At 36.7% G+C, this 27,096-nt stretch overlaps 1 protein-coding gene across 3 annotated transcripts in view; it reads right to left on the minus strand.

Moving 5' to 3' along the window:
- The window catches only part of ABCA8 (ATP binding cassette subfamily A member 8), a 79,108-nt gene that overhangs the window by 45,449 nt on the left and 6,563 nt on the right, over positions 1–27,096 (minus strand). For 2 of the 3 annotated variants that reach the window (XM_025362788.1, XM_025362787.1), the window contains exons 2-15: positions 25,069–25,169; positions 23,879–24,083; positions 19,521–19,685; positions 15,707–15,810; positions 14,832–15,058; positions 11,722–11,863; positions 11,202–11,387; positions 10,069–10,216; positions 6,795–6,963; positions 4,294–4,352; positions 3,426–3,536; positions 2,016–2,191; positions 822–941; positions 441–579 (exon numbers count right to left, since the gene is read on the minus strand). In XM_025362788.1, coding sequence (XP_025218573.1) covers positions 441–579; positions 822–941; positions 2,016–2,191; positions 3,426–3,536; positions 4,294–4,352; positions 6,795–6,963; positions 10,069–10,216; positions 11,202–11,387; positions 11,722–11,863; positions 14,832–15,058; positions 15,707–15,810; positions 19,521–19,685; positions 23,879–24,083; positions 25,069–25,164 — 2,047 coding nt within the window. In that variant the 5' untranslated portion in view covers positions 25,165–25,169. The remainder of the gene's footprint in view (positions 1–440; positions 580–821; positions 942–2,015; positions 2,192–3,425; positions 3,537–4,293; positions 4,353–6,794; positions 6,964–10,068; positions 10,217–11,201; positions 11,388–11,721; positions 11,864–14,831; positions 15,059–15,706; positions 15,811–19,520; positions 19,686–23,878; positions 24,084–25,068; positions 25,170–27,096) is intronic. The other variant, XM_025362789.1, reaches the window with a different exon arrangement.

Below are 27,096 nucleotides of genomic sequence, written 5' to 3' on the forward strand. Positions count from 1 at the left end.
AATCTCGTTTACACACCGTGTTTTGCAATCCATCCCATGAGGGAGGTTAAATTTTGTGGATATATGTTCTAATATAGAAAATTATCCCATTATATATTTTAACAGATGAAACATTAAAAATCATTTGAATATTTCAAGTGGATTTCCCTCAATTCTGAGTAAAAGGATTGATCTCTTAGAATCTAAACTTCACTTAATTTTCAATAAGCGAGTTTCCTGGCAGATCATGCTTCTATGTGACCAAATTACACAAAATTCTACAAGATACACTGAAATGGTTGCAAGAGGCTTTGTGTCCAGGTTAAATTACCACCAGCCGTTCAATTTACCAGATACAGCTAGATTGCCGAATTACAAAATATAACTGTTCAGAGAACAATCCATATTTTTGAGATCTCTTAAAGTCCTCCTCAGGGTACTTAACAGAAACCAGTGATTACCCGCCAGGATGTCAGCCTCATCCATGAACTGGGTACTGAAGAGGATCACGCGGTCTGTTTTGCGTTCTTTCAGAAGGTTCCATACTTGATGTCTTGAAAAGGGATCCAATCCAGCAGTTGGTTCATCCAACAGGAAAATCTATAAACGAGGAAAGTATATAAAGTGGTTTTCCACAAAGGTGAAGTTCTTCCGGAAAACAGTGCAAAAATCATATGAATTATATGTAACAGAATATTATGGTTAGGATTTAGATACTCTATTTAATGTTCTATTATGAATATTTTATAGCACATGTTGTTTGCAAATAAAATATTTGAACGATTACCAAAAGTTCCCATTTTTTAAAATTTGAATTCACCTGCAAATTCAGTGAGACTCACCTGAGGATCTCCTAAAATGGCAATCCCAAAGGTTAGCTTTCTTTTCTGTCCACCACTTAAGTTTTGAGCAAGAACATCCTGAATATTTTTCATTTCCAATTCCAGCAAAACTCTCTGTATCTAACCAAAAGACAGTATTTATGTCATACACCAAAATTTATTCCTTTTTAAAAAATTTATAAATACAAGGCTGTAAAGTGTAAATGGTTAAAAGCACAAACACTGGGCCAGGCGCAGTGGCTCACGCTTGTAGTCTCAGCGGCTCACGCCTGTAGTCTCAGCACTTTGGGAGGTTGAGGTGGGCAGATCACGAGGTGAGGAGTTCGAGACCAGCCTGGCCAACATGGCGAAACCTCGTCTCTACTAAAAATACAAAAATTAGCCAAGCATGGTGGTGCGTGCCTGTAATCCCAGCTATTCAGGAGGCTGAGGCAGGAGAATCGCTTGTACCTGGGAGGCACAAGTTACAGTGAGCCGATATAGGGTCACTGCACTCCAGCCTGGGCGACAAGAACAAAATTCTGTCTCAAAAAAAACCCACAAACACTGGAACCAAACTTCCCGGGTTTGAATGTCACGCACATTAACTAGTAAGTTGGTCAAGTTACTTGCTCTCTTGAACCACATGTATAAGATAGGGATAATAATAGCACCTATCTTATAGGGTTGCTATGAAGAATAAATGATTTATTAGATTAAAAGTTAAGGATATGCTTGGCACATTGTAAATTGTATGCAATGTTAGCTATTGTTTAAATCGGATTTTCTTGTCCAACAATTGTACAACGATTTGCACACAAATAATTTAAAATTAAAACTCAGTGCAAACAGGTTTTAATAATCTCATTTTGACCAACACATTAACTCTAACACATTTTGTACCTCTTTTTTTTTTTTTTTTGGAGATGGAGTCTCACTCTGTCACCCAGGCAGGAGTGCAGTGGCTCAATCTCCGCTCACTGCAAGCTCCGCCTCCCGGGTTCACGCCTTTCTCCTGCCTCAGCCTCCTGACTATCTGGGACTACAGGCACCCACCACCATGCCCGGCTAATCTTTTTGTATTTGTAGTAGAGACGGGGTTTCACCGTGTTAGCCAGGATGGTCTTGATCTCCTGATCTCGTGATCCGTCAGCCTTGGCCTCCCAAAGTGCTGGGATTACAGGCGTGAGCCACCACGCCCAGCTATTCATGTACCTCTTTATCCACTTCTTGTGGCAGAATCCCTTTTATTTTAGCAAAGAGTCTGAGGTTTTCTCTCACAGTGAGGAAGTCAAATTGCACATTGGATTGTGGGCAAACTCCAGTCAGCTTGCTGAGATTTTCTAGATCAGCCACTTCTGAAAGCTTATTGTTATAGATGGTTACTGAACCTGTAACAAAGGAAAAGTTAGTATCAAGATAAGGCTTAAGATATTTCTTAATAAAATCACTGATAATTCAATGTTGTATGTATGACTTTATCTTCATAGTTTATACAATTCAGGCATTAGAAACTTCTACTTTAGTTGCATAGTATACTGAAAAACTGTTTCCATCTGCAGCTTTTCCCATCAAGGTGTAGTCTCTTTGTCTACCCCTCACATTTAGCTTTGCCTGTATACCCCGTAGGATGCTAGCAAATGTGATACAAGCAGAGTCTGATGAAGAGCTTCTACCTAGTGATTTGTCTTTGCTTGCTGCTGGGATCATGTGGATCATTGGGTGAAGAATCCTAGTGGGCCTTCTGAAAGATGTATTTCCATGTGGGAAGAGACACACAACCATCCTAACAGAAGTCCCAGATATGTGAGTGAGGCCATGGTAAATCATCCAGCCCCAGTCACGTTGGTCCAGAATAGAAAAACTGCCCAGTCAACCCACAGAATCATGGGGAGCAATAAGACATGAAATCAACTTAAATGTCTATCAAAGGCAGGCTAGATAAAGAAAATGGGGGTATGTATACACCATGGAATATTATGCAGCTATAAAAAAGAACGAGATCATATCTTTTGCGGGAACTTGGGTGGAGCTGGAGGCTATCATCTTTAGCAAACTAATGCAGGAACAGAAAATGAAATACCGTATGTTCTCACTTATAAGAGGGAGCTAAATGATAAGAACTTATGAACACAAAAAAGCAAATAACAGACACCGGGGTTTACTTGATGAGGGAGGGTTGAAGGAGGGAGAGGAGCAAAAAAGATAACTATTGGGTACTGGGCTTAATACCTGGTTCATGTAATAATATGTGTAACAAACCCCCATGACATGTGTTTATCTATGTAACAAAGCTTCACATGCACCCCCAAACCTAAAATAAAAATTTTAAAAAAATTTTAAAAAAACCTTATTGCTAAAAAAAAAAAAGAAAAGAAAAAAGAGCTGAAAGATACAAGCTGGAATGCCAAATGGTAACTAATGACCATGAAAATAATTATTATGAAGTACTCACATTCCATATGCAGTATACCAATTAAATATTACATACTTCTGTAGAATATTACTATTAAATGAAATTCAGTTTTTCCCTAGATATGTGTGTTTGTGATTAACATTTGAAAGAACTTTATATTAACAGCTGATTTATTTGTCAGTTGACTTTGAAAACAAACTAGTTTGTACCTTTGGTGGGAGTAGACAACCCACTAAGAATGTTTAGTAGTGTTGACTTTCCAGCTCCACTGTGACCAAGTATTGCAGTGATTTGGCCTTCGTAAATGTCAAATACCAGATCTAGGAAGGAAAAAGGAAAGGAAAGAAAGATAAGATAAAGGGATGAAAAACAGAGGTGGAGAAAAAGGAAGAAAAACAATTCAAACCACAGACAAAATTCTATTATGGAGCCAATGAATCATTATTTATTTCCTTGAATGGTTGTCTTTTCTATACATAAATATAGTGAGTTGTTAAATTCAAAATAAAACATTAAAAGTTCCCTCTATAAACTTATTTCTCAAAATAGCTGCTTTTGAAATTTTGAAATGACTTAGTTTAAATGAATGAAACGTGTCTATATAATAGGTTCATTGACATTTCCTGCATATGGTAGGTCAATGTTAGTATTTATTAAATGGAAGAATAGATGAATGGTAAATTATTACATGACTAAAATTCCTTTGAGGTAAGTGACATTTTCACACAAAAGAAAAACATACGGTATTTACCAATAGCTTTTGGATTACAGAAGACAAACTTGAGTTTGTAGAAAAAAAAAAAACCCAGAATATCCTTAGACTACCTCAGTATTACCCAGTATTGATTCTAAATACATCTGTATCTAAAACATATTCATTTCTTTCTAACTTTTATAAAGTAGAAGCAATATGTTAGAAAAAAAATATTATGTAGTTCAAATAACTCTTTTCAAGCCTGAAATACCGCCACTGATTACTCACTGAAAACTGAATTAAAATCAGGAAATCAATATTAATACAATAAATATTTTCTCTCTCTCTCTCTCTCTCTTTTTTTTTTTTTTTTTTTTTTTTACCTTTCAAGGCTTCTATTTTATCAGGCTTTCCTTTATATTCTTTTGTAACATTTCTGATTCTGAAAAAAAAGGAAACATATTTCAAAGTGACAGTTTTCTACAGTTTGTAATTTCCAGTTTGGTAGACAGGATTGGATGAATCTTATCTTCAGGGTACATGAAGATCTAGGTCTTCACTCTCACGCAGTCATAGTTGTGTGACAGAATCAGCTAGAATACTGCTTGCCAACCCTGTCTGCACATCGGCATCACGTGAGGAGTTATAAGAATTTAACTGTGCTTGGGACCGATAAGCAAAGGTTCCATAGATTGGGGTATAAGCTAATATTAGTATTGGAGAACAGGATCACCTCTAAGTTGCAAAGCTAAGGAAGCTAGACCAAGAGATGACATGGACATCAGGTACCCAAAGGCTCCTGTGAACCACTGGCACAGGTTGGAGAGATCTTTGGCTATCCTGATTCAAGGTCTCCAAGGGTTCATTAAGAGCTATAGTAAGAAAGACAATCAATGTATCATAATGGCAAGAGCATGAGGTTCACAGTACTGCCCACCTAAGCTTATCCCATTACAACCACCTAGGGCTCTGTTACCTTAACCAACGTATTTATTCCAGGTCATGAAGTTTCAGGTTTCACAACCTGAAAATTTGCAGGGCTTTAGGACTGTGTTGGAAGGTAAACGAAATATTTCATCTTGCATGTACAGTGCATATAAGATGACATTGGTTACATGGTGATGATGGCTATAGAAAGGAATGAAATAAAGGAATGAAATTAACTTATGCTGGCTACTATTATAGGTCTGGAATCCGAGGCCCTTAATTCTGCATGGTTTTATTTTACCAGGTAAGTGTATAATCCATAAGCCAAATCAAATTTATGTTTCTTATTTTATCATCTACTATTCATAAAATACTCAGTCTCTATTCATACAAAGCTGTTTAATTAGATTTTTTTTTTTTTTTTTTTTTTTGAGGGAGAGTCTTGCTCTATCATCCAGGCTGGAGTGCAGTGGCACAATATCGGCTCACTGCAACCTCTGCCTCCTGGGTTCAAGCGACTCTTGGGCCTTAGCATCCCAAGTAGTTGGGATTACTGGTGTGCACCACCGTGCTTGGCTAATTTTTGTGTTTTTAGTGGAGACCAGGTTTTGCCATGTTGCCCAAGCTGGTCTCAATCTCCTGAGCTGAAGTGATCCACCCGCCTCAGCCTCCCAAAGTGTTGGGATTACAGATATGAGCCACCACTCCTGGGCAAAGCTGTTTAATTAGATATTCTTATTTTTAATTCCATTTTACCATCATTCCATAGCACCTATAATTGGGCAAGGTGTTAAAGAGATCAGAGAGGAACAAAAAGAAACACACAAACACATCGAATAAAGCCACTATTTTGCTCTGAGCTGCTCTGCTAGAGTAAACCTAGCTTAGTTATGGGACAAATAAAAATACGGAAGATAAATATGGAACAGGTTAAAATAACAAAATGAAATAGCCTCTTTAGAATTTCAGCAACCTGGGATAATCTGAGACATTTCACAGGGGGCTGGCACAGGCTGGTCATTGCGATGAGTATGACTCGGATAGTCAGGGATCTTAAGGATTTTCTTCCTATTTTCTCATATCTAGAAATAAAAGTCACCAGCACCAAACACAATGGACATTTTGTTGTCACACAGAATGAGATAAGCTTAACTCTGAAGGGCGCCTCTTCCTGAATTCCCTTTGTATCTACCTCTAGGCCTTTTCTTTGTCCTTCTCTCTTACTCTTTCATCTTCTTTTAAAGGACAAAAAATAGAAGCAAAATGAGAAGTTCAAAAAGTGGAGAGAAAAGGCCAGGCACGGTGGCTCATGCCTGTAATCCCAGCACTTTGCGAGGCCGAGGCGGGCAGATCACCTGAGGTCGGGTGTTTGAGACCAGCCTGACCAACACGGAGAAACCCCATCTCTACTAAAAATACAAAACTAGCTGGGCATGGTGGTGCATGCCTATAATCCTAGCTACTTGGGAGGCTGAGGCAGGAGAATTGCTTGAACCCAGGAGGCAGAGGTTGTGGTGAGCTAAGATCGCGTCATTGCACTCCAGCCTGGACAACAAGAGCGAAACTCCTTCTCAAAAAAAAAAAAAAAAAAAAAGGAGAGAAAAAGGAGACAGATGAGGTGAGGACAAAGAATGAATGACTGAGACCTAGTAAAGCAACGAGGGAGGCTGAGGATGAAGAGAAACAAATAAAAGACTGAATCCAAGCAAGGGTTTTGCTGAATTATCTTAGCTGGTAAAATTTAAGCTTTTATTTAGTGTGAATGTCAACAATGTCAGGCTGTAAGGGGTTGGTAAAGGGATCTTTCTTTGAACTCAAGGTGGAAAGTGATAGAAGCAGCGTAGGTGAGGACAGGTGGGAACTGTCTACAGAGCACAAAAGGGAAAACTGCTTGCCTCAGGTGCTAACTCTTAGCTTCCTGCCTTTTTGCCCTGTTCTCCACCTGCAGCCTTATTACCTAATGGCTTCTTTCCCATGGAATTCTGGAGGCACTGGTTCAAAAGAGTCGTGAGATGAGGGATCGGCATCCATTTCATCTTCAAGGGCCACGTGATCAGCCTTTTGTGTTTGAGACCAGAATGAGGACTTCAGGAAAAACAAAGGTGAACGTCGATGTCCATATTCATCTACATGGCCAGAAGACAAATATTGGTTCAATCACCACGTGGGGAGAGAGAGTCACAGTAATGATACATGGCAATGTAGCCCCTTTGTCACTAAACCTGAACATATGGTCAACACCAGGTAATGTACGTTTTGACACGTGTAGCTTCATAAGGAAAAAAAAACAATTACCAGATGTCTCTATTATAATAGATCCTATAGGAAGCAATGAAAATGTGATTTTTAAATATTTCAAAAGGAATTTAAAAAAATGTTTTAGAATTTCTTAACCTCAAGAAAGACAGATTGAATTGTTAATGTAAGATATGCAGGCATGCTGAATTCTGTCTGGAACACCAGGTGTCATTACATAGGCAAAGAAAGAAGAAATTGAGAACGACTATTGGATACCTTAAAAAGAAAAAAAAACCCAAGAGAAGACAGAATAGGATTTAAGAAAAGTAAATGACACATTTGTAAGAAAGAAAAAGAACACGATAAAATAATTAATTGAAACTTAAAGTGAATACTTTTAAAGCTATTTTGTATTTCTGCTTTATTTCATCCCCAAACCATAATTTTCCTCTTAAGCAAATTTATGATCTGCTTTAAAGATATATTACTCATAAACATCTTGCTGGAAACGAATCCAGCTGTATTAGTATTCTATCATCACTTCTGTTTTTCTTCATATTAGGAAACATTATGAAACGGAAGAATCATGCTTCACTGGTATTCTCCAACTGACCTCCACTGTAAGGTTATGGGTTTTCAAACTTCTGTGTACTTCTCACATGTTCAGTCCTTCATTCATGCAATAAATATCTTACACTCTCTCTATACCTGCCATATTGTATGTTGTTAGTACCTATCTCTCCCTTTTGACAAAAGAAAAATCTAGCAAATAAAAGCATGCCACCATAACTAGATACCTTCTGCCACCAGATTTACCATGAAATTATTCTGTCATTTTATCCAGTTATTTTTTCTGTCATTCATATTTATTATCTTTGAAAGCATTTTGAACACAGTCACCTCTGGTCTTAAATTCAAGCTTAGTGAGCAGATAACAATTAGGAAGTAAATGGAACAACTCACTTATTTGGATGAAATAAATTTTCTGGTTATAATAATAAAATACTATGCTTTTGAAATTGGAAAAAGCATGGATGTGAAAGATATTTTTGTGATGTAATGTTAAGTAAAAAATAAAATGCAGACACGAAAATGTAACAATATGTGATATAACTTGATAAAACATATACAAAGAGAATATTTAAAGTAATATCATTAGAATATGTTTGAAACAAGGACTAAAAAAGGATGGACTATATCACATCATGCACATCAAAATAAAATTTGAATTCGTTAGAGAAAACAATTACCTAAGAGGATACTAATAAGCAATTGTAAAGACAGTGACATCTGTTTGTGGATCCACTGAGAATAAACACATTGGAAAAACAAACAAAAATGAAAAATAATACAACCAGAATGTTTTATTAATTAGAAGGAGAAAAGGAAGAATTAGTAAGTACGAGGGTCACAAGAGTGAATTTCCTGAACTACACAGCACACCAGGGATATACAGTATGATAGAAACACAAAAAACAGTTAATGAGATTTTGCCATAAAAACAAAAGTGGAACAGAGAAAATTTGTTTAAGTATGTGTCTTAAATAAGCAATGTTAACAAGAGGTAGAGAAGCTTAAAATATTAGTAGGCAAAAAAGTAATTTTTCTAGTCAGTTATGTAATTTTTACCTCTACTGGAAAAAATCAAACGAAAATAGACCATATTCAAACAATTCTAATTGTATAATAAGTCTGCTAGCCAACAATAGTGGATGCTGACATCTTTTGTTCTGTGTTCTTTTAAAAGGCAGAGACAGTAATTCTTAAAGGATTATCTCAACAACAACAAAAACAAAAAGAAAAACAAAAACAACAAAACAGGATGAATTTCCTGCCTCAAGATGTGGCTTTCTGTCTTCCTGCTCACCCTTTCCCTTCTTCTCTTTCCACAAGTGTGTATTCATTGCTTTTTGAATAAAGGGCCCTTGGCATACTGTCTTAAATAAATAGAAAATGCAGAAGGGAGAATCAGGCCCTGCCTTTGGTTATAAAAGGAGGGAGAAAAAAGTGAAGCAAGCCGGACACTGTGGCTCATGCCTGTAATCCCAGCACTTTGGGAGGCCGAGGCGGGTGGATTACCTGAGGTCAGAAGTTCGAGACCAGCCTGATCAACATGGGGAAACCCCGTCTCTACTAAAAATAGAAAAATTAGCTGGGCATGGTGGCACACATCTGTAATCCCAGCTACTTGGGAGGCTGAGGCAGGAGAATTGTCTGAGCTGGAAAGGCAGAGGTTTCAGTGAGCCAAGATTGTGCCACTGCAATCCAGCCTGGCTGACAGAGCAAGACTCTGTCTCAAAAAAAAAAAAAAAAAAAAAAAAAAAAAGAAATAGTGAAGCATGCAAGTATCTACTGAGTCTCTAGGGTGCATCAGACACTGTGGTGGGTGCTTAAATTTCATCTGTGAACAAAACAAATCCCTGCTTTTGTGAAACTCATATTCTTGTATGTTGCAAGGTGATACAAATGAAAATTTATGATATACTGGCTTTCCTATTGTGAAATTCTGGGGAGATTTTTAAAAATGTAGATGCATTGATTAATTAAATCAGAATCTCTTCAGGTTGAACTGGGCTTAGAATTGCTTTAAAATTCTTCACATGATTCTGTTGTCCAGCCAGAGCTCAGAACCATTGAGCTAAATAGTTAGACATAAGCAGCTATAAATGTCCATGATTACCAGACTTGTTTAGGAACTATCTTTCTAAGATCTCCTTAAAAAAAAAAAAAAAGAAGGTTTATACTTAGAGTAAAGTGAAGTTCAAGTGAAGGTTAGTGATTCTGTAAACAAAATTCAGGCTTTAGTTCTGACAAGTCAAGTAGTGAGAAAGAAATGAAGAAATAATTTGGCCAGTGGCGACGAGATTTTTCCTCCCTTTCCTGTTGATACACAAAGTAGTCCTTAAAATATAAATACTGTGTGTATTAGGAGATTCGTCTTCAGAAATACAATTATTTAAATGATATTTGATTTTAATCATATCACTACTCACTTGGCAAAATTTTTTCAAAGTAAATCGCCAACGCCAGATAGAGGCAAGTATCAAATGCCAACATGAAATTTGTTGCTACAATGATATTTGAGCCGTCCAATGGATGAGGAAATGCATTAGAATTCAAATCATAATCCAAGTGTAAAAGCTGAAAATTGAAAAGTAATTAAGGGAAATTAGGTTTAAGGTTTATATTTAAACAGTTAGGTTTAGCATAGGAATAAAAGGACTACTAGCTGCCTCGTACTGAGAATAGAGTTATATAGGGAGATTGCCTCCTTTATGGTTCTCAAATGTATGCCTTGGAAGGCATGGACATATGAGCAACTAGAATGCAATTTAATAATTGCTATGACAAAAATATATTCCAAATGAAACTGAAACATTAGGAGGAAGTAGGGAAGTATGGGAAGAGATTACATTTGAGATGGAACTCAGATGAACTTTTACCAAATAGGACACAGTCAAAAGATGTGGTGATCCATGTAGATTGGTGGCATGAGGGAGAATTTCTGGGCAAAAGGCACTGGTGTGTTTAAGGAGAGCCAGAAGTGGGCTCATCTATTATGTTCAAGTTAATGAGCTCTTTATAATTAATAATCCTTTTGTTAACCACTAAATAATGGATATTTAATGGTTGACATTTCCATTTAATTAGAAGGCAGGGGGAATTCAATAAAGAATGATGTAAACAGAAAAGACATTTTATGAACAGAAACATAATTTACTAATGAATTTTCCAGATGTTTTAAATTTTCAATGTAATTTAATTTAGTGATTTTTAATCATGTATTCTCTTCAATTACTAGGTAAAAATATGAACTGGGATAGTTATTTAGAATTAGATTTGCAATAAGTCCATATTTAATTAATAGCCTAAGAAACTACATTATATTGCCTTTAAATAATTGTATGTTGATCCTCTTTTTTTCACTTTCTAAATGTCTTATTTTGCTGGGCTAAATAATTTCAAAGCTTTTAAAAGTTCTGTCTTTGCAACTTTACAACAGCCTTTGCTAGAATTTTAAGGCTTACAGTGCTGAATTTGTAAATGATTACTTCCAGTCTACTGAATTCCAGAGAGGACAGATGTTTCAGAAATATCATTAGTAGACATTCAGATGGTGTCTCACCTGGGCCATTCCAAGCATGAAGGCAAAGGGACTAAGCAAGCTTAAAATCCACTCCAAGGATGCAGGAAGGTATCTGTACAGTGCTGTGAACCCCAGACTGCCCCAGAAGACAGTGAGGAGGAACACGACCAGGCCAGTGAGGAAAGATTTCTTTACCAAGATGCTCATTAAGAAAGCCAAAGCTATCTAAAACGAGAGAAGATCTAGTTGGCTTATATTTCTCTAACATTATTACTAGCATAATAAAATTGATATACAAAATTATAGTTATTATTTTGTGTATATAACAGTTGCATATTATAGTTATTATTTTGTATATAACATACAAAACTATGTTCTGCAAATTGCACTAAAAATTGACATTACAAAACACCTCAAATCAAATCATACCTGTTTATAGATTTTTCACATGCAAGCAGAGTAGACAGAAAAAAGAGGCATATAGAGTAATCAATCGGAAACAAATACTTAAGTTTTAGACTATGAGGTGGATAGAGAGATATTTCATTCACTAACTCACCAAAGACAATCCGTACAGGAGAAAGAGGCCGAAGACCACCATGAAGCCAGACAAAATGATAAACAGTGTAGATTTTATAACAAGGGCCAAGAAAAGGGCCATAATGAAGATGAAACCAGCATAGAGCAAACCCCAGGAGAGCCTAATGTGGAAACAAAATGTTATTTTAATATTTTATGTTCACTTGAAAAGAAAACCTGAAATGGATTCTTTTTTTTTTTTTTTTTTTTTGAGACGGAGTCTCGCTGTCACCCAGGCTGCAGTGCGGTGGCGCCCTCTCGGCTCTCTGTAAGCTCCGCCTCCCGGGTTCCCGCCATTCTCCCGCCTCAGCCTCCGGAGTAGCTGGGACTACAGGCGCCCGCCACCATGCCTGGATAATTTTTTGTATTTTTTGGGAGAGACGGAGTTTCACCTTGTTAGCCAGGATCGTCTCAATCTCCTGACCTCATGATCCGCCCGTCTTGGCCTCCCAAAGTGCTGGGATTGCAGACGTGAGCCACTGCGCCGGCCCTGAAATGGATTCTAACGTAACTTTTCATTCACTTATTCATCCATTCATTCTCTCTTTTAACAGGTATTTATTGAGTGTTCTCATTCACTTATTCGTCCATTCATTCTCTCTTTCAACAGGTATTTATTGGGTATTCTAAGATACATAAATACACGGTAAAAGTTTTGGGCAGAATTCTTTAGGAATTAGGAATATTCTTTGGGAATTAGGAATTGTTTTTCCTAGAATTGATTTCAGAAATACACTCACACATACATGCACATTGTTCTAGGGGGTGGCGGCGGGGGAAGGAATTAGGTTTCCAGTCTAATAGATTTTGGATCGAACAATTTATTTGCTGCATTCTTGCTCTGTAACCTTGGGCGACCTCTGTAACCACCCTATTATTCCTTTATTTCTCTGGACACCAGGAATAACACTGCAACTGTGGGCTCAATAAGATGATGGCTGTGTAAGGCACTGTCTTAATACAGGGTAGCCCCTCAGTGAACCTCAGACCCTTCTGTCCTCTCTGGAGTCTCTCCATGTTCAGGACCATCACAAGTTTCCTCAGATATAAGAAATTCTTCCTTATGTGTAATTCCGTCATGCTGCTCCTTCCCCAAAAGCTGTTGTCATCTTTCTCTGGATGTGTTCACTGAAAAGTCTACATACTTGCCTTTAATTCCCTTCATTGTTTTTGTTAAGAAAGAATGTTTTTTTAAATCCCACTTCTTTTATATCAGAATAATTTACTTTCCTTTCCTCATCAATTTCTTTTATTTTGTTTTACAATATTCTTTGAAAACTATAATGAAATAATAATTTTAAAAATAAAAAGCAAAACAGTGGCAAAACCAACACAATCACTCACATACATAGCAATTAATATGTGTTGAAGAATATTTTAAGAGCTTAGCAGGCATTAATTTATTTTATTCTCCCAAAAGCGCTATTCAGGAATACTTTTATTTTCCTCATCTTATTGATAGAGAACCTAATGAACCAGTGTGTTGTGTAACCATGTTTCAAGTTCAGGGGTTTTGGCTCTAGAGTCTTTAGATTTCACTGCTCTGCTACGTCTCCCTTAAGTATTAATTCAAACAAGAGGTCAATATTGATTTATAAGATGTTAATACTGGAAGGAACTCTTCCAGACTCCTAATTTGTTGCCCTATGCACAGCCCATCTGCCTTCCTAGCCTCTCTGTTATTTAATGTCCTACTCCCTGTAAACATCACCTCCATGCCCTTTCAGTCAATTATTCATAAGTTCTCACACAGAACCTTGTCCATTCTTGCAATTACCCAACCTCTAACATTTTAAGCCCACACTACCCAGTCCCTATTCACCATCCTGTTTCGTCAGCTCATTCCCTCAGGTACACCCACCATGTTCTTCAGTCTCAAAGGAGCTCCTGGTCCTTGGCTTCTTTTTCCCTTCCAATCCCCTCCTAGCTCACATCCCACCTCTGTCTGGTACAGATACCAATGTCTATCTTGTTTATGCCTCTCTTGCCATGGTCATTCCTCATTATGCCTTCTTCACAATCACCCAGAAACCTAACCCCAGTCTTCTTCCTTAACTCGGAGAAGCACAGTAACACGCAGCCTCAGCCTGGCAAACATTACACCAATGACAATTTATACCATTCATGGGGATAAAGGATTTTTATATTTCTTTCCTTGTTACTAAAGAATGTTTAAAAGTGGCATTTTCTTATTCATGGCAACAAATTTTTTTAAATGGACACTGATGTGTGACAGTTGTGACATTATTTTTTCTGTAAAATTCTACACTTGGCTCCTTATTTGTTTTCTTAAAGTTTTTTTATTTACTTTTTAGGTTTCTTTAAAAGATTATCTTCCTCCTTTCTAAAAAAGTCAATATCATTCATAATGGAGGTTGTATTTTCTTAAATGTTAGCACGTTCTGTCCCCTTTTATCTTATTTCCTATAGCAGTTCCTTCATGGTGCAGTGAATCTGAAATAGATTTAGATATAATTGGGTCAGAGATTGTTAAATATATTAAATAACCAGCCTCTCTACTTAGTCCTGTAAAATTTCAAGAGGCAAAATACATTTCCCTTTTTTTTTTTTTTGTCCATCACTGCAGAGCATTTCTCCCCACTGAAATTAACTGAGTGGAAATTTGTTCATGATCTGAAATTATTCAGTGTAGGTATCTCTTATTTGTACCCCTTGGTTGTGGAGGAACAGGTTTTAATAAAGATGCATTGAAGAGGCCGGGTGTGGTGGCTCACGCCTGTGATCCCAGCACTTTGGGAGGCCGAGGTAGGTGGATCATGAGGTCAGGAGATCGAGACCACCCTGTCTAACACGGTGAAACCCCGTCTCTACTAAAAATACAAAAAATTATCCAGGCGTGGTGGTGGGCACCTGTAGTTCCAGCTACTCGGGAGGCTGAGGCAGGAGAATGGCGTGAACCTGGGAGGCGGAGCTTGCAGTGAGCCGAGATGGCGCCACTGTACTCCAGCCTGGGTGATAGAGCAAGACTCCATCTCAAAAAAAAAAAAAAAAAGAAAAGAAAAGATGCATTGAAGAGTCCCAGTTTTCCTGAGTTCCTCCGTTTATTTATTTGTGTTGTGTTTGACTCACCAGAATGCTGAATCCCGAAGACCCATCATTGTCATCAAGCCCTTCATCCTTTTTCTCTCTCTTGTGACATTAACAGATGCATAGTAAATGAATGGGGAAAAGGAAATAATGCAGGAAAAAAGGTATAAATCAGTTATAACTCCTGATTGACCAATGAAAGAATGCATCTTCATATTTTTTCCAGTAACTGACATCAGCTCCTCCATCACTGAGTGATTTGTTGTGATCTGAAGAAAGGCATTAATAAGCAAAATTTGTATGTTAATGAATAGCATGCTGTTTTCTTTTAACCGTCTATTTTCCTATGGATGTATAATTGGCCTATTGGGATTTGATGCTAACCTGTATTTCCACTTCTATGTCCTGCCATTGACCCACTGAGAGCTTGGGTCCAGGCAGTCTGAGTGACTCACCGTTCTCAGAATTCACTATGTGTTTCATTACCTCCCTGCCTAACATTACTTTATGATTTGCTTGGCATGTCTTTTCTGAATTTATATATTCAGTAAGCCACCCCTCATCTCAAGCTTCAAGCTAGAATGTTATTTCAATTAGGCATTCTTCCATGGCGTTCTAAGGCTGAGGTTTTTACCCATTTACTTATGAAGACCTGATCTATAGTTCTGTACTAGTCTACTTCTGTTCTAATAGTTTTCTTATATGCCTGGCTTCCCAACAAAGTTGAGTCCGTGAATGAGATGCTTTTTCTTCTGTTTGTATCTACATTCCATGGTATATAGAAACTTCAGTAAACTTCAGAGTGAGCAAATGAAATAACAAGGCTGTCCACTTACATTTCCTTTCATGAAACTTGATGCCCCTAATATCATTAACTGGCATTAAACATTAGTTTACATTGAACGTTTTGTACTCACTTCTATAATAGCGGCATTAATGGCAGCTTGAAGAGCCACAAAACCTTCCTTCCAGAATACTGAAACTTCACAGTAAACATCTTCATTTGTTTCATAACAATGAGCTTTGTGAAAAAACAAATTATAACTATCATTACATCACTATCTATGTTATTGAAACATGATTTCAATACTGATTATAGCAAACAGTGGACTTTACAATGGCCCCAAATGTTCTTATTTTGACTCAAAGCTTATGAAAACATAAGTTATAATGATTCTCAAAATGAATCAGGCAGACTCATGGGGGGGAGCGCTCTCAGGAAATGTTTTACATTAAATTATAACACTCTAAACTTTCTCATACCATGTCCTGTGCTTTTCTGCTGATCAAGAATTTTGTTGATCTCTTCTCTTTTCTGATTTGTATTGTGAAAACTACATATTTTAATGTTTTTCAAAAGTTCACAGAGCCTAACATGGATTGAGAAACACTGAACAAAAGCGTTTTCTAACACTGGATATAACACAGGCATAATAGGCAAATGGAAGTTCAAGTAAGATTACTTACTATGCTTAAATCATGCTAATCAGAATATCTTTGGAAGAAAAGAATTTATTTAAAAAGAGCTATCAGTCCATTTAATAGTAAACTATATTAAGGAGATATCCTTGAATAAGATTAATTAAAATTGAGTATAGGAATTAAATGCATATTACATGAAACATGGTTTTAATAAGATCTTGAAATATTTCAGATATACAAATGATATAAAAATACAATAAAAACACAAGGACCCACTACAAATTTGCAAAATAAATGCATCATTTCAAATACAGTTAGAAACTCTTGTGCACTTCCCCTAGCACCAAGTTGCTAACTAGCTAACTGCTTTCTTGAACATTGTGTTTATACATATGCCACTATATATCTCTAAACTACATATGTAATTTAAAAAATTAAACTCTACTAATAATTATTATGAACTATGCTCATTTATTCCATATTATGATTTTGAAATGTATATAAGTGGCCCCAATTAATTTTTTCTTCTTTTTTATGGTTATGAAATCCCATTGCAAGAATGTAAATCAATATATTTATCCATTTTCCTGTTGATGATAATTTGGTTAGTTCCTTTTTTCTTTTTGCGATTACCAGAAAAAAAATCTGCTGCTATAAAAATCTGTATATACGTCTTCTTGTAAATATATCTATATTAGTCAGCATAGTCTCTTATATGTTATAGTAATAACCCCTAAATCTCAGTGATTTATCACAGTAAAAGTTTATTTCTTACTCAGGCTACACATTCAGCAGAGGTCTTTGGTAGGAGGGTTGTGGGGTGGTACTCTATTCACATCAAATTTAGGATCCTAAGATGGAAGGCATTTCCTCCAACTGTTAGTTGCACTGTCTGTATTATACATGACTCCTTAGTTTGCGGAAGCAGGTAAGAAAAGGTGAAGAACTTATACTTGCGTTTAAATGCCTTGGGTCTAGCTATCTTATTATGGCTACAAAAAGCAATTATTCTATGTCCTCAGGAAGAAGAGAATAGGCTGCAAATCTTTAACACAGGTATGAGAGTTTCACTAATACGATTTCTATGATGATGAGTTATAGGTTATGTGCACATCAACTGTAAAATAAAATTTCTCAGTTTTTGTGGAATTTAAAAATTTTGTAAAGCTGGGTAGGTGTTCTCTTTGCTACATGTCCTTGTCCATACTTTGAAGTGTTCTATTTGCTAATTTTTGCAAATCTTATGAATGTGAAATGATATAACATGTGGTTTCAACATGCAGTTTCCTGGTTGCTAATGCGGAGAAACACCTCTCCTAGTGCTTATTCTTGATCTGTGTTGTTTTACGAAATTATTTTTAATTATGTTGTTTTATGAAATTATTATTTTTGTATTTTTGATCTTTTTCCTATTTATTCAAAGTAAATCTTTACATATTCTGGAATTAATTTTTTGTTAGATTTTTCTTTTTTTTGGAGGTGGAGTCTCACTCCGTCACCCAGGCTGGAGTATAGTGGCGCGATCTCTGCTCACTGCAAGCTCCGCCTCCCAGGCTCAAGCAGTTCTCATGCCTTAGCCTCCGGAGTAGCTGGGACTACAGGCGCACGCTGCCACACCCGGCTAATTTTTGTGTGTTTGTGTGTATTTTAGTAGAGACAGGGTTTCACTATGTTGCCCAGGCTGATCTTGAACTCCTGAATTCAGGCAATCCACCCGGCTTCGCCTACCAAAGTGCTAGGATTACAGATATGAGCCACTGTGCCTGGCCACTTTATCACAATTTTTGCCTTTATTTTTCACTATCTCTATGGTGTGTTTTGATAATGGGAAGTTCTTACAATTTATATCTAGTCAAATTTATCAATATTTTAATTTATGGCTGAGTAGTATTCCATGATATATATATATCATATTTTCTTTATCCAGCCCTCTGCTGATGGACACTTATGTTAATTCTCTATCTCTGCTTTTGTGACTAGTACTGCAATAAACATATGAGTGCATGTATCTTTTTAAATATAATGTTTTTTTTTTTTTCCTTTGGGTAGATACCCAGTAGTGAAGTTGCTGGTTCAAATGGTAGTTTTGTTTTAATTTCTTTGAGAAATCTACATACTGTTGTCCATAAAGGTTGTACTAATTTCCCCTTCTACTAATGATATATAAGTGTTATCTTTTCTTCGCATCCTTGCCAACATCTGATTTTTTTAGACTTTTTAATAATTGCCATTCTGACTAGGGAAGATGGTTATCTCCTGGTTTTAATTTGCGTTTTCTGATAATTAGTAATGTTGAGCATTTTTTTATGTTGGTTGGCTGCTTGTATGTCTTCTTTTGAAAAAAGAAGAATTCAAACAATCCAAATAACACCATTGAAAAATAGGTAAATGGGTTATTTGTTTTGCTTGTTGAGTTCTTTGAATTCTTTGTTGAATGCATAGTTTGCAAATTTTTTTCCATCTGTAAGTCGTCTGTTTACTCTGTTGATTGTTTCTTTTGCTGTGCAGAAGTTTTTTTTTTTGTTTTTTTTTTTTTTAGTTTAAGTCTCATTTGTCTATTTTTGTTTTTGTTGTATTTGCTTTTGAGGACTTAGTCATAAATTCTTTGTCTAGCTCAATGTCCAGAAGAGGTTATTCCTAGTTTTTTCTTCCTGAATTTTTATAGGTTTGGGTCTTATGTTTAGGTGTTAATCTATCTTGAGTTAAATTTTGTATATGGTGAGAGATATGGGTCCAGTTCTGTTTTTCTACATAAGGCTATTCAATTTTCCCAGTACCATTTATAGAAAAGGATTTTTCCCCCAGTGTATGTTTTTGTTTGACTTTGTCAAAGACCATTTGATTGTAGGTATATGGTTTCATTCTGGTTTGTCTATTCTGTTCTGTTTATCTATACGTCTATTTTTATACCAGTGTCAGGCTGTTTTAGTTATTATAGCCTTGCAGTATAATTTGAACAATTGAGCTTATTTAAAGAGAAGTTTGTTCTATCTTATCCATAAACAACCTTGTTTTCTTTTAACAATCATATATTCCATATAATATCTATGTGTGTACATATGAATACATATTAAATTTACATATATAAATATATATATGTAAATATATGTCTATAACTATATATAGTGACCATTTATCAGTATGTTCTTATGCCCAAAAATGAATATTTTTTTTAAACGTTGAGGGACATGTATACATCATTATGACAGATAGTGAAGCTCCAATTTGGCATACTAACCTCTATTCCCACACATGGTTTATGACATAATTGAAATAGAGAGCAGTGAAATTTTAGAGCCAGAAAATTACCTGTGTGGTCCTTGTGTTCCTTTTTTGCTGGCATTTCGTGTCCTAGCAAGAACTTCAAATGATATGAGTATGTATTAGTAAAGATGACTCTTACTATTTCTTCAGGATAATTTGCTGTGAATTCTTTAATACTTTCTTCATCTGGCAGTCCCAAGACCTCTTTACCTTTTGTTACAAGAAGGGAATATTATTGTTAATAAATTACTAGGAGACACAACTTCAGAATGTCATGTTGAATTGCTTTTGCTAGAGTTTTCTATGGAAGTAAAACATAATCAAGTATTAACTTTCAGAAAGGTAGACTAAAATGTTGGGTGGGAGAGAAATTTCTAAAGCTCCATCTAGATACAATCAGAAGAAATACATGAAAATTAGTTATTTTATTTTCATATGTTGTGATTACTGAGCCAATTTCAATCACAAACAGTGTCATACTATACCAATTAAACTGTTAAAAAATAATTAACATTCCTATAAAGTTGAAATGGTAAATAGAGAGGGATAGATATTTAAATTGCAATTATGCACTGTTTTATATCAGGCGGACGTGCCTATACAAATTTATTTTTCTTTAATAACCTTGATGGTATGGTTAATAAGCTAAAAAAGGTGATAAATTTAAAAACGTGTAAGAAACTATGTTGACATCACTGAAAGAATCCCTCTTTTCTGTAGGTATTGTGTCCAAGGCCACATGGCTGTTTTATTAATACTGAAAAATGAGACGAAATACAAGAAAAGTTCTGGATTGGGGTGGAAGTGTTGAAGACGAATGTAGAGGGAGCAAGCAGTATGTATTTTGATAGAATTAATTTTATTCTCAAACTTATGTCATCATGAACGAATACCTTTGTTACTCAATTTCTATATTTGTAAAATAAATGTAATAACCATTATTATTATTATAGAATATTAATAGAGTGCAGAATATAGAATAATATCATTACAAAATATGCTCTTTTTACAGAATACAGTTTTTATAAAAATATGCCATCTTGTAGCATTTAATGAATATTTATTATTATAATTGCATGTGGTTTGGAATGAGGTAATGTTGAGAAGCTCAAGTTCCTGACATTGGGACTTGTTATGGACGTCTGTGAAACAGCAAGAGCAGACACATCTCAGGGCTGTTTAGGAAACTGGACCTTAGGTAGATAGTTCATATCACATTATAATCTTGAATCAGAAGTGGATTCAGTGTTGGTAGGTAAGATGCACAGCATAGTCATTAAAATGTATGTGGAGCTAGCGGTGTGATGCTTGGTGAGGTGCCACTGGAAAGCAAGTTCTGGATGGCTCACAGGAAGGAAAAGTCCAACATACTCTGGAAACTGTGGCCACAGAGACTCCAAATAACCAGTGCATGAACTGGATTACTGGATACAGAATCCAGTGAAGGGGTCAGAATCCAGGCATAAGATTAATAATTACTTAAGTGTGGGGAAAAGAAAGAGATCAGCCTGTTACTGTGTCTATATAGAAAGAAGTAGACATAAGAGACTCCATTTTGTTTTATATTTGAGATGCTGTTAATCTGTGACCCTACCCCCAACCTTGTCCTTGCAAGAGACATGTGTTGCGGTGACTCAAGGTTTAATGGATTTTGGGCTGTGCAGGATGTGTCTTTGTTAAACAAATGCCTGAAGGTAGCTTGCTGGTTAAAAGTTATCACCATTCTCTTAATCTCAGCTACCCAGAGACACGTACACGGCCAAAGGTCGCAGGGACCTCTGCCTAGGAAAGCTAGGTATTGTCCAAGGTTTATCCCCATGTGATAGGATGAAACAATGTTGCTAAAAGGTTTATCTCAAGGCACAGGATTTTCCTTTGAACTTATTCATATCACAGAGGTTTTTGTTCTTATGTCTTACTGCTAATTTCCTCCCTAAAAATGATCCTATTGTCCTGCCACTCCCCTGTCTTTAAGATGGTAAAGATAATTATCAATAAATACTAAGGGAACTCAGAGACCGGTGCCGGCGTGGGTCCTCTGTAAGCTGAGCGCCGGTCCCCTGGGTCCCCGCTTTTCTTTCTCTATACTTTGTCTCTGTGTCTTATTTCTTTTCTCAAGTCTCTCGTTCCACCTTACGAGAAACACCCACAGGTGTGGAGGGGCAGGCCACCCCTTCACTTAAGCTGGAGTGGAATTTGGACAGAAGTTGACAAAGAAGGAAAAAAAGAGGTTATGCAGGCTTCCAGTGACTGGGTGGAGCAAGATGTGTAGGTTTTCCTTAGAAGAACGCCCTTGGTGGGAATTATGTTGCTTAAAATGAATACTCAGTACCTTCTAAGACACATTTTTATATTCTTTTAAAAATTGAGATGTAATTCACACACCATAAAATTCACCCTTTTAATAATGTCCTGGTTTTTAGGATACTCACACAGTTGTACAAGCTCAAAGTCACTTTAAAATTATAACTCAACTCATAATAATTCAATTCATCAGATAAAATCTCACTTTACATCCAACCGTCATTTCTGATTTGAAGCTGCTGCCTGATACTGACATCCTGTGGATATAGTCTGACTGTTCCTGTACCTCTATCTCCATTCATTAATGAGAATCTTCTTTTAGTATTAGCATAGTTGGCTTTCAATCAGCTGGGTTTGGTATAATCCAAAACAGAATAACTAACCTCCTATTAACTTTATTGACAAATGCATTGCTAGCATTATTTTTTGTAGTTATTCTGATTATAACAATTAAATATTTATACAGAAAAATCATGCCCATATGAATGTGTGTCTGATCCAATAGGATACACCTATCTGCCATTCTCTACAAAATTCTTAGTAACCATTACAGTTTTACTCGCTGATGTAGAAATCATTCTCCTGTTACCATTACCATGAGCATCTCAAATAAAAAGCTTAAAACTTATACTCATTATAGCACTAATTTTAATCTTTATCTTAGCCCTCGACCTAACCTGTGAATGAATGACAGGGCAACCACCACAGGTTTCCCTTTGAAGTATGCATTTATAGTTGTAAAGGACATATGTTGTTTTCATCTGTTGACATCCAGTTCTTTTTCTAGTAAAAACACACTGTGATCCATTTGGGATACTTCCCTTCCTTCACTCACATATCCTGTGGTTTTGATGTGGTCCATGACCTGGGAGCTCAACAAGTGGGCAATGAAAATACTGCATGTCCCCTATCCAAAGAGATTAGTTCTTGGTGAGCCAAGATCAACACTAACCCAAAGTCACCTATTTGTTCCTGTGGATAAAATCCTTGAAGTTATTGTGAACTATCAGAAATGATCTGTAATCTTTTCACTGGAGTTGCTAATCTGGGAGGGCTTAAATCTGGAGAGTCTGCAGACCAACTCTGCCTCTAGTAGAACCAACCTGTGAATGAAGCCAGCACACAAAGCTATAGATCTGAGGGGCAGAGACGTACCTCCGTTGATGATAAAACTCTATCCCGCATTAATACTCTGCTCCTTTAAGCTAGACAAAGGATTCTTTTTCTTAAGACAGATTGAGTTGGCCTCTTACTCTCAAATGAAATATTTGTGAAAAATGTAGTGTTATTTTTTACAGATTATTGTTAACTAGTCACCCTATTGACCTATCGAACACAAGGTCTTATTTCTTCGAACTGTAAAAGTTTATTGTTGCATAAATTCTTATTCTTATTTTGCATATGCTAATAATAAGGCTAAGAGAAGCTGATGGCTTTCAAAATGCACTCCAGACACATATATATTACAGCAGTTCTCAGTGGACTCTCAGAACTACTTTTAATCAAATGTCCTCTGACTCTAAGCTTAGTTCTCTTGCCTTTGTACCAGGCTGCATCTCCTCTAATTTCAGAACATTGCTATAAAAATGATTGTTACAAAACTTATTGTTACAAAAATGATCTTTACCCTTCAGCTTTAAGGTACTCGTTAAGTAACCTTAACCTTAACTTGACTTAACAACTACTTAACCTTAACTCGTTAAGCACCTTAATGCTGAAGGATGAAAATCTGAAATATGGAATACTCAAAGGAACATTCAAATAGAGCAAGGACATGTTTTTGGTGTTAAAAGGTAAAGTTAAAATTCCTATAATCAAATTTAGGAAAGGAAGAGACTGGTTGTCTTTGTCTATAAGGACAAGAAACACTATACTACACTACAGCAACGATGTCATTTTGGTGACAATGCTTTCACAGTCACAGTGAGTGGTGAGATGTTACTTCCAACAAAGGGAAGATATATTCCCAATTTATGTACTTCAGAGAGTTTGACCATTAAGATTTATCAAACTGAAATACAAATTAAATGCATAAATTTGCAGTCAAATTAACCAAATATTCACACCAGATGTTCCTCTTAAGTAACTAGAAAACTTACCTGCCAGGAAGGGAGCAGAGGCTACTTTATTCATTATCTGTTGGGTTGTGTTGGTGACAGGTGTGTATGCAACAGAAAATCTGGATTCATTAAATGTATCTACCCGTCCCAGGTCCATGGTAAGCAGTGAAGAAAAATCATTTACTTGATGACTATGAGGATATATATACAAACAAAGTAGTAGGAGAAATGAGTTCAGCCATTCCTATATAATACAGGAGAAAGGATAAAGAAAAGTCTTATTTAAAATTAGTCATCCACAATCATTTTGTCGTAAAGTTTGTCTCTTTTATACTTTTCTAGCTTCAATATATCCCATATTATAAACTGTTTAAAGTCTGCTGAAAGTCTATGTGTTTTAAGAGATAGTTGCAAGGCATTGCTAGCTTCGTAATGCTATACTGGTTACATGCCAAGATTCTGGAATTACAAACTCAACAGTATACCAGTTTGTAAGGGCATTCTGATAATTCTAATAATAAGATAGTGTCTGAGGGACAGTATCTTAATTAGTTATAAATCCTGATCACATGCGAAGTCCCAATAAGAAATCACTTTATTTCCAAAATGCATGATCTTAGGGAAAGAAAACTTTAAAATGTATGTATAGTGGAATTCCAATTTAGTTAAAAATGCTACTTAGCTATATCTATCTGATTTTTAAAATATATCAAAGTTTAATCAAGATTTTTTACATGGTAAGATTATAAGAGCTAATGCTAATTTTCCTCTTGGACTTAATACAATTTCAACTTTTCTATTTTTTTTTTTTTTTTTTTTAAGAAAACTAATTGTTTCAAGAAGAGAAAGAGATCCCAAAGAGAAAATGCCAGTTGCCATTGTGGTGGGTTGGATTGTTTACCATATCTTTGGAATGTCAGTATCTTAACCCTAGTCTCTATGAGTGGGGACACTAGTAACAAATGTGACCATTGGCTTTTAAAACATGTATTGGTTTCTCAATTGCTACCAGATTCAGTGGTTTCAGACCTCAATTTATGAGCCCATGTCAATTGAAATGTCTTCAAAAACAGATTCATAGCCTGAAGAATAGTATTTTCTGTTGTATAAAGGTGCTGTATTTTAGTGTTTTTGGTGTGCCGGGGCAGATACACGTGGCATAGATAACCTCCCAGGCAACAGGTATTTTCCTATCATAAATAGAGAACAACATATATATTGAGTCATACCATTAAGGACTCTCTTTTCATTCTCCATTTTTTCAGAAAGTTCTTGCATAATAAGGCCCAAGTTTGTTGACACACACTGATCTCTCTCTTCCTCATCTTGTCTTGTTTAACGAAAAAGAAAGAAGATAAAATTAATATGAAGTTCTTAATAAGAAGAAATATCCTGCAAACAACAAAAAAAGAGTCACTGAATACTCCAATGTTGCAAATGAGTGCAAAGAGTCTGAGTGTTTCCCAGTCAGCAATGCATTACTCCCATGCTCTCCTTCCTTCCCCACTTGTAGACTCTGTTCCATCATTTATTTGTGATGCCCTGTGCCAGTCATCAATTTACTGTCTCAGCCCTAAATTCACTCTGCATAGCCTGCTCTATAAAAATGGATCTGAATCCTTTAAGTACTTTCCTTTGCCAGTGGGCATAATGCTATACTGTTTCAGCAGAGAGGATAGTAGAGACACTGCAGGCATCTGATGCCATCCAGGTATCAGAATAGTTCATTTGCCGGGTTTCTATAGAATGTATTTTTCTCCACTGAGTAAATTGTTTTCTCCAATGCAAAGTACCTATAGTGTGCAGGATTCACTGTGTGTTTCCTCTAGCTCTTGACTTGGGTAGCAGTAGTATATCTGGGAGCCCCCAGATAGCTACAGCCCTTTCCTCAAAGCTCTGTTTCCTTTGGCCATCCTGTTGCAAAAGCAGTGCACTCCAGTACTGGTGTCCACAGCTTGCCATTCAGGCTTCTCTGACATTCAGTGCGTTTCAACCACACCTTATCCAATTATGAATACCTTATCTCCGCATGTTTATTCTTCTTTGGATATTCTCCCTCAACCCTAGGAAGGCCTCTTGAGCTCTCAGTCCATTTTTATAGTTATTCTCCTGCCACTATTCAATAGTACATATATTGAACTTACTTTGTTTAATTACTGGGTAGTTTCTGTCCCCTGATTGCACCCAGACCAACACCTACACATATACCACTCTTTTTGTTGTTGTTGTTTTTTTGAGATGGAGTCTCACTCTGTCGCCCAGGCTGGAGTGCAGTGGTGCGATCTTGGCTCACTGCAAGCTCTGCCTCCCGGATTCACGTCATTCTCCAGCCTCAGCCTCCCGAGTAGCTGGGACTACAGGCGCCCGCCACCACGCCCGGCTAATTGTTTGTATTTTTAGTAGAGACGGGGTTTCGCCGTGTTCGCCAGGATGGTCTCGATCTCCTGACCTCGTGATCCGCCCGCCTCGGCCTCCCAAAGTGCTGGGACTATAGGCGTGAGCCACTGCGCCCGGCCATGACTGGACTTTTAAGGAATCCCCTGTGTGGGGACAAGGACTGTAGCAACAAATTGTTGCACAGAACTCTTTTTTTTAGTAGGTTTCACCTAGTATTATTAAAAAAATTACAATAGCAAAGACTTGGAACCAACCCAAATCCCCATCAATCATAGACTGGATAAAGCAAATGTGGCATATATACACCATGGAATACTATGCAGCCATAAAAAGGAATGAGATCTTGTCCTTTGCAGGGACATGGATGAAACTGGAAGCCATCATCCTCAGCAGAATAACACAGGAACAGAAAACCAAACACCTCATGCTCTCACTCATAAGTGGGAGCTGAACGAGGAGAACACATGGATACAGGAAGGGGAACATCGCACACTGGGGCCTGTCAGGGGATGAGGGGAAAGTGGAGGGAGAGCATTAGGACAAATACCTAATGCAAGTGGGGCTTAAAACCTAGATGATGGGTTGATGGTGCAGCAAACCACCATGGCACATGTATACCTATATAACAAACCTGCATGTTCAGCACATGTATCCCAGAACTTAAAGTGCATATGCAAACAAGAAACCTGAGAGACCCCCAGTGGCTCCCAGGCCACAAAATACACCCATGTCTCAGAATAGTTTTTCCAAAGGGCAAATCTAGAAGCCTTGGTGGAAGGACAGGAATCCCTGTCAGCCCCACAAAACAACCTGTTGTTGCATCTTGGGGAGGAGTTAAAGCAAAAATCAGCAGCTAATGG

Source organism: Theropithecus gelada, chromosome 16 (genome assembly GCF_003255815.1).
Source record: "Theropithecus gelada isolate Dixy chromosome 16, Tgel_1.0, whole genome shotgun sequence".
Classification (NCBI taxonomy): domain Eukaryota; kingdom Metazoa; phylum Chordata; class Mammalia; order Primates; family Cercopithecidae; genus Theropithecus; species Theropithecus gelada.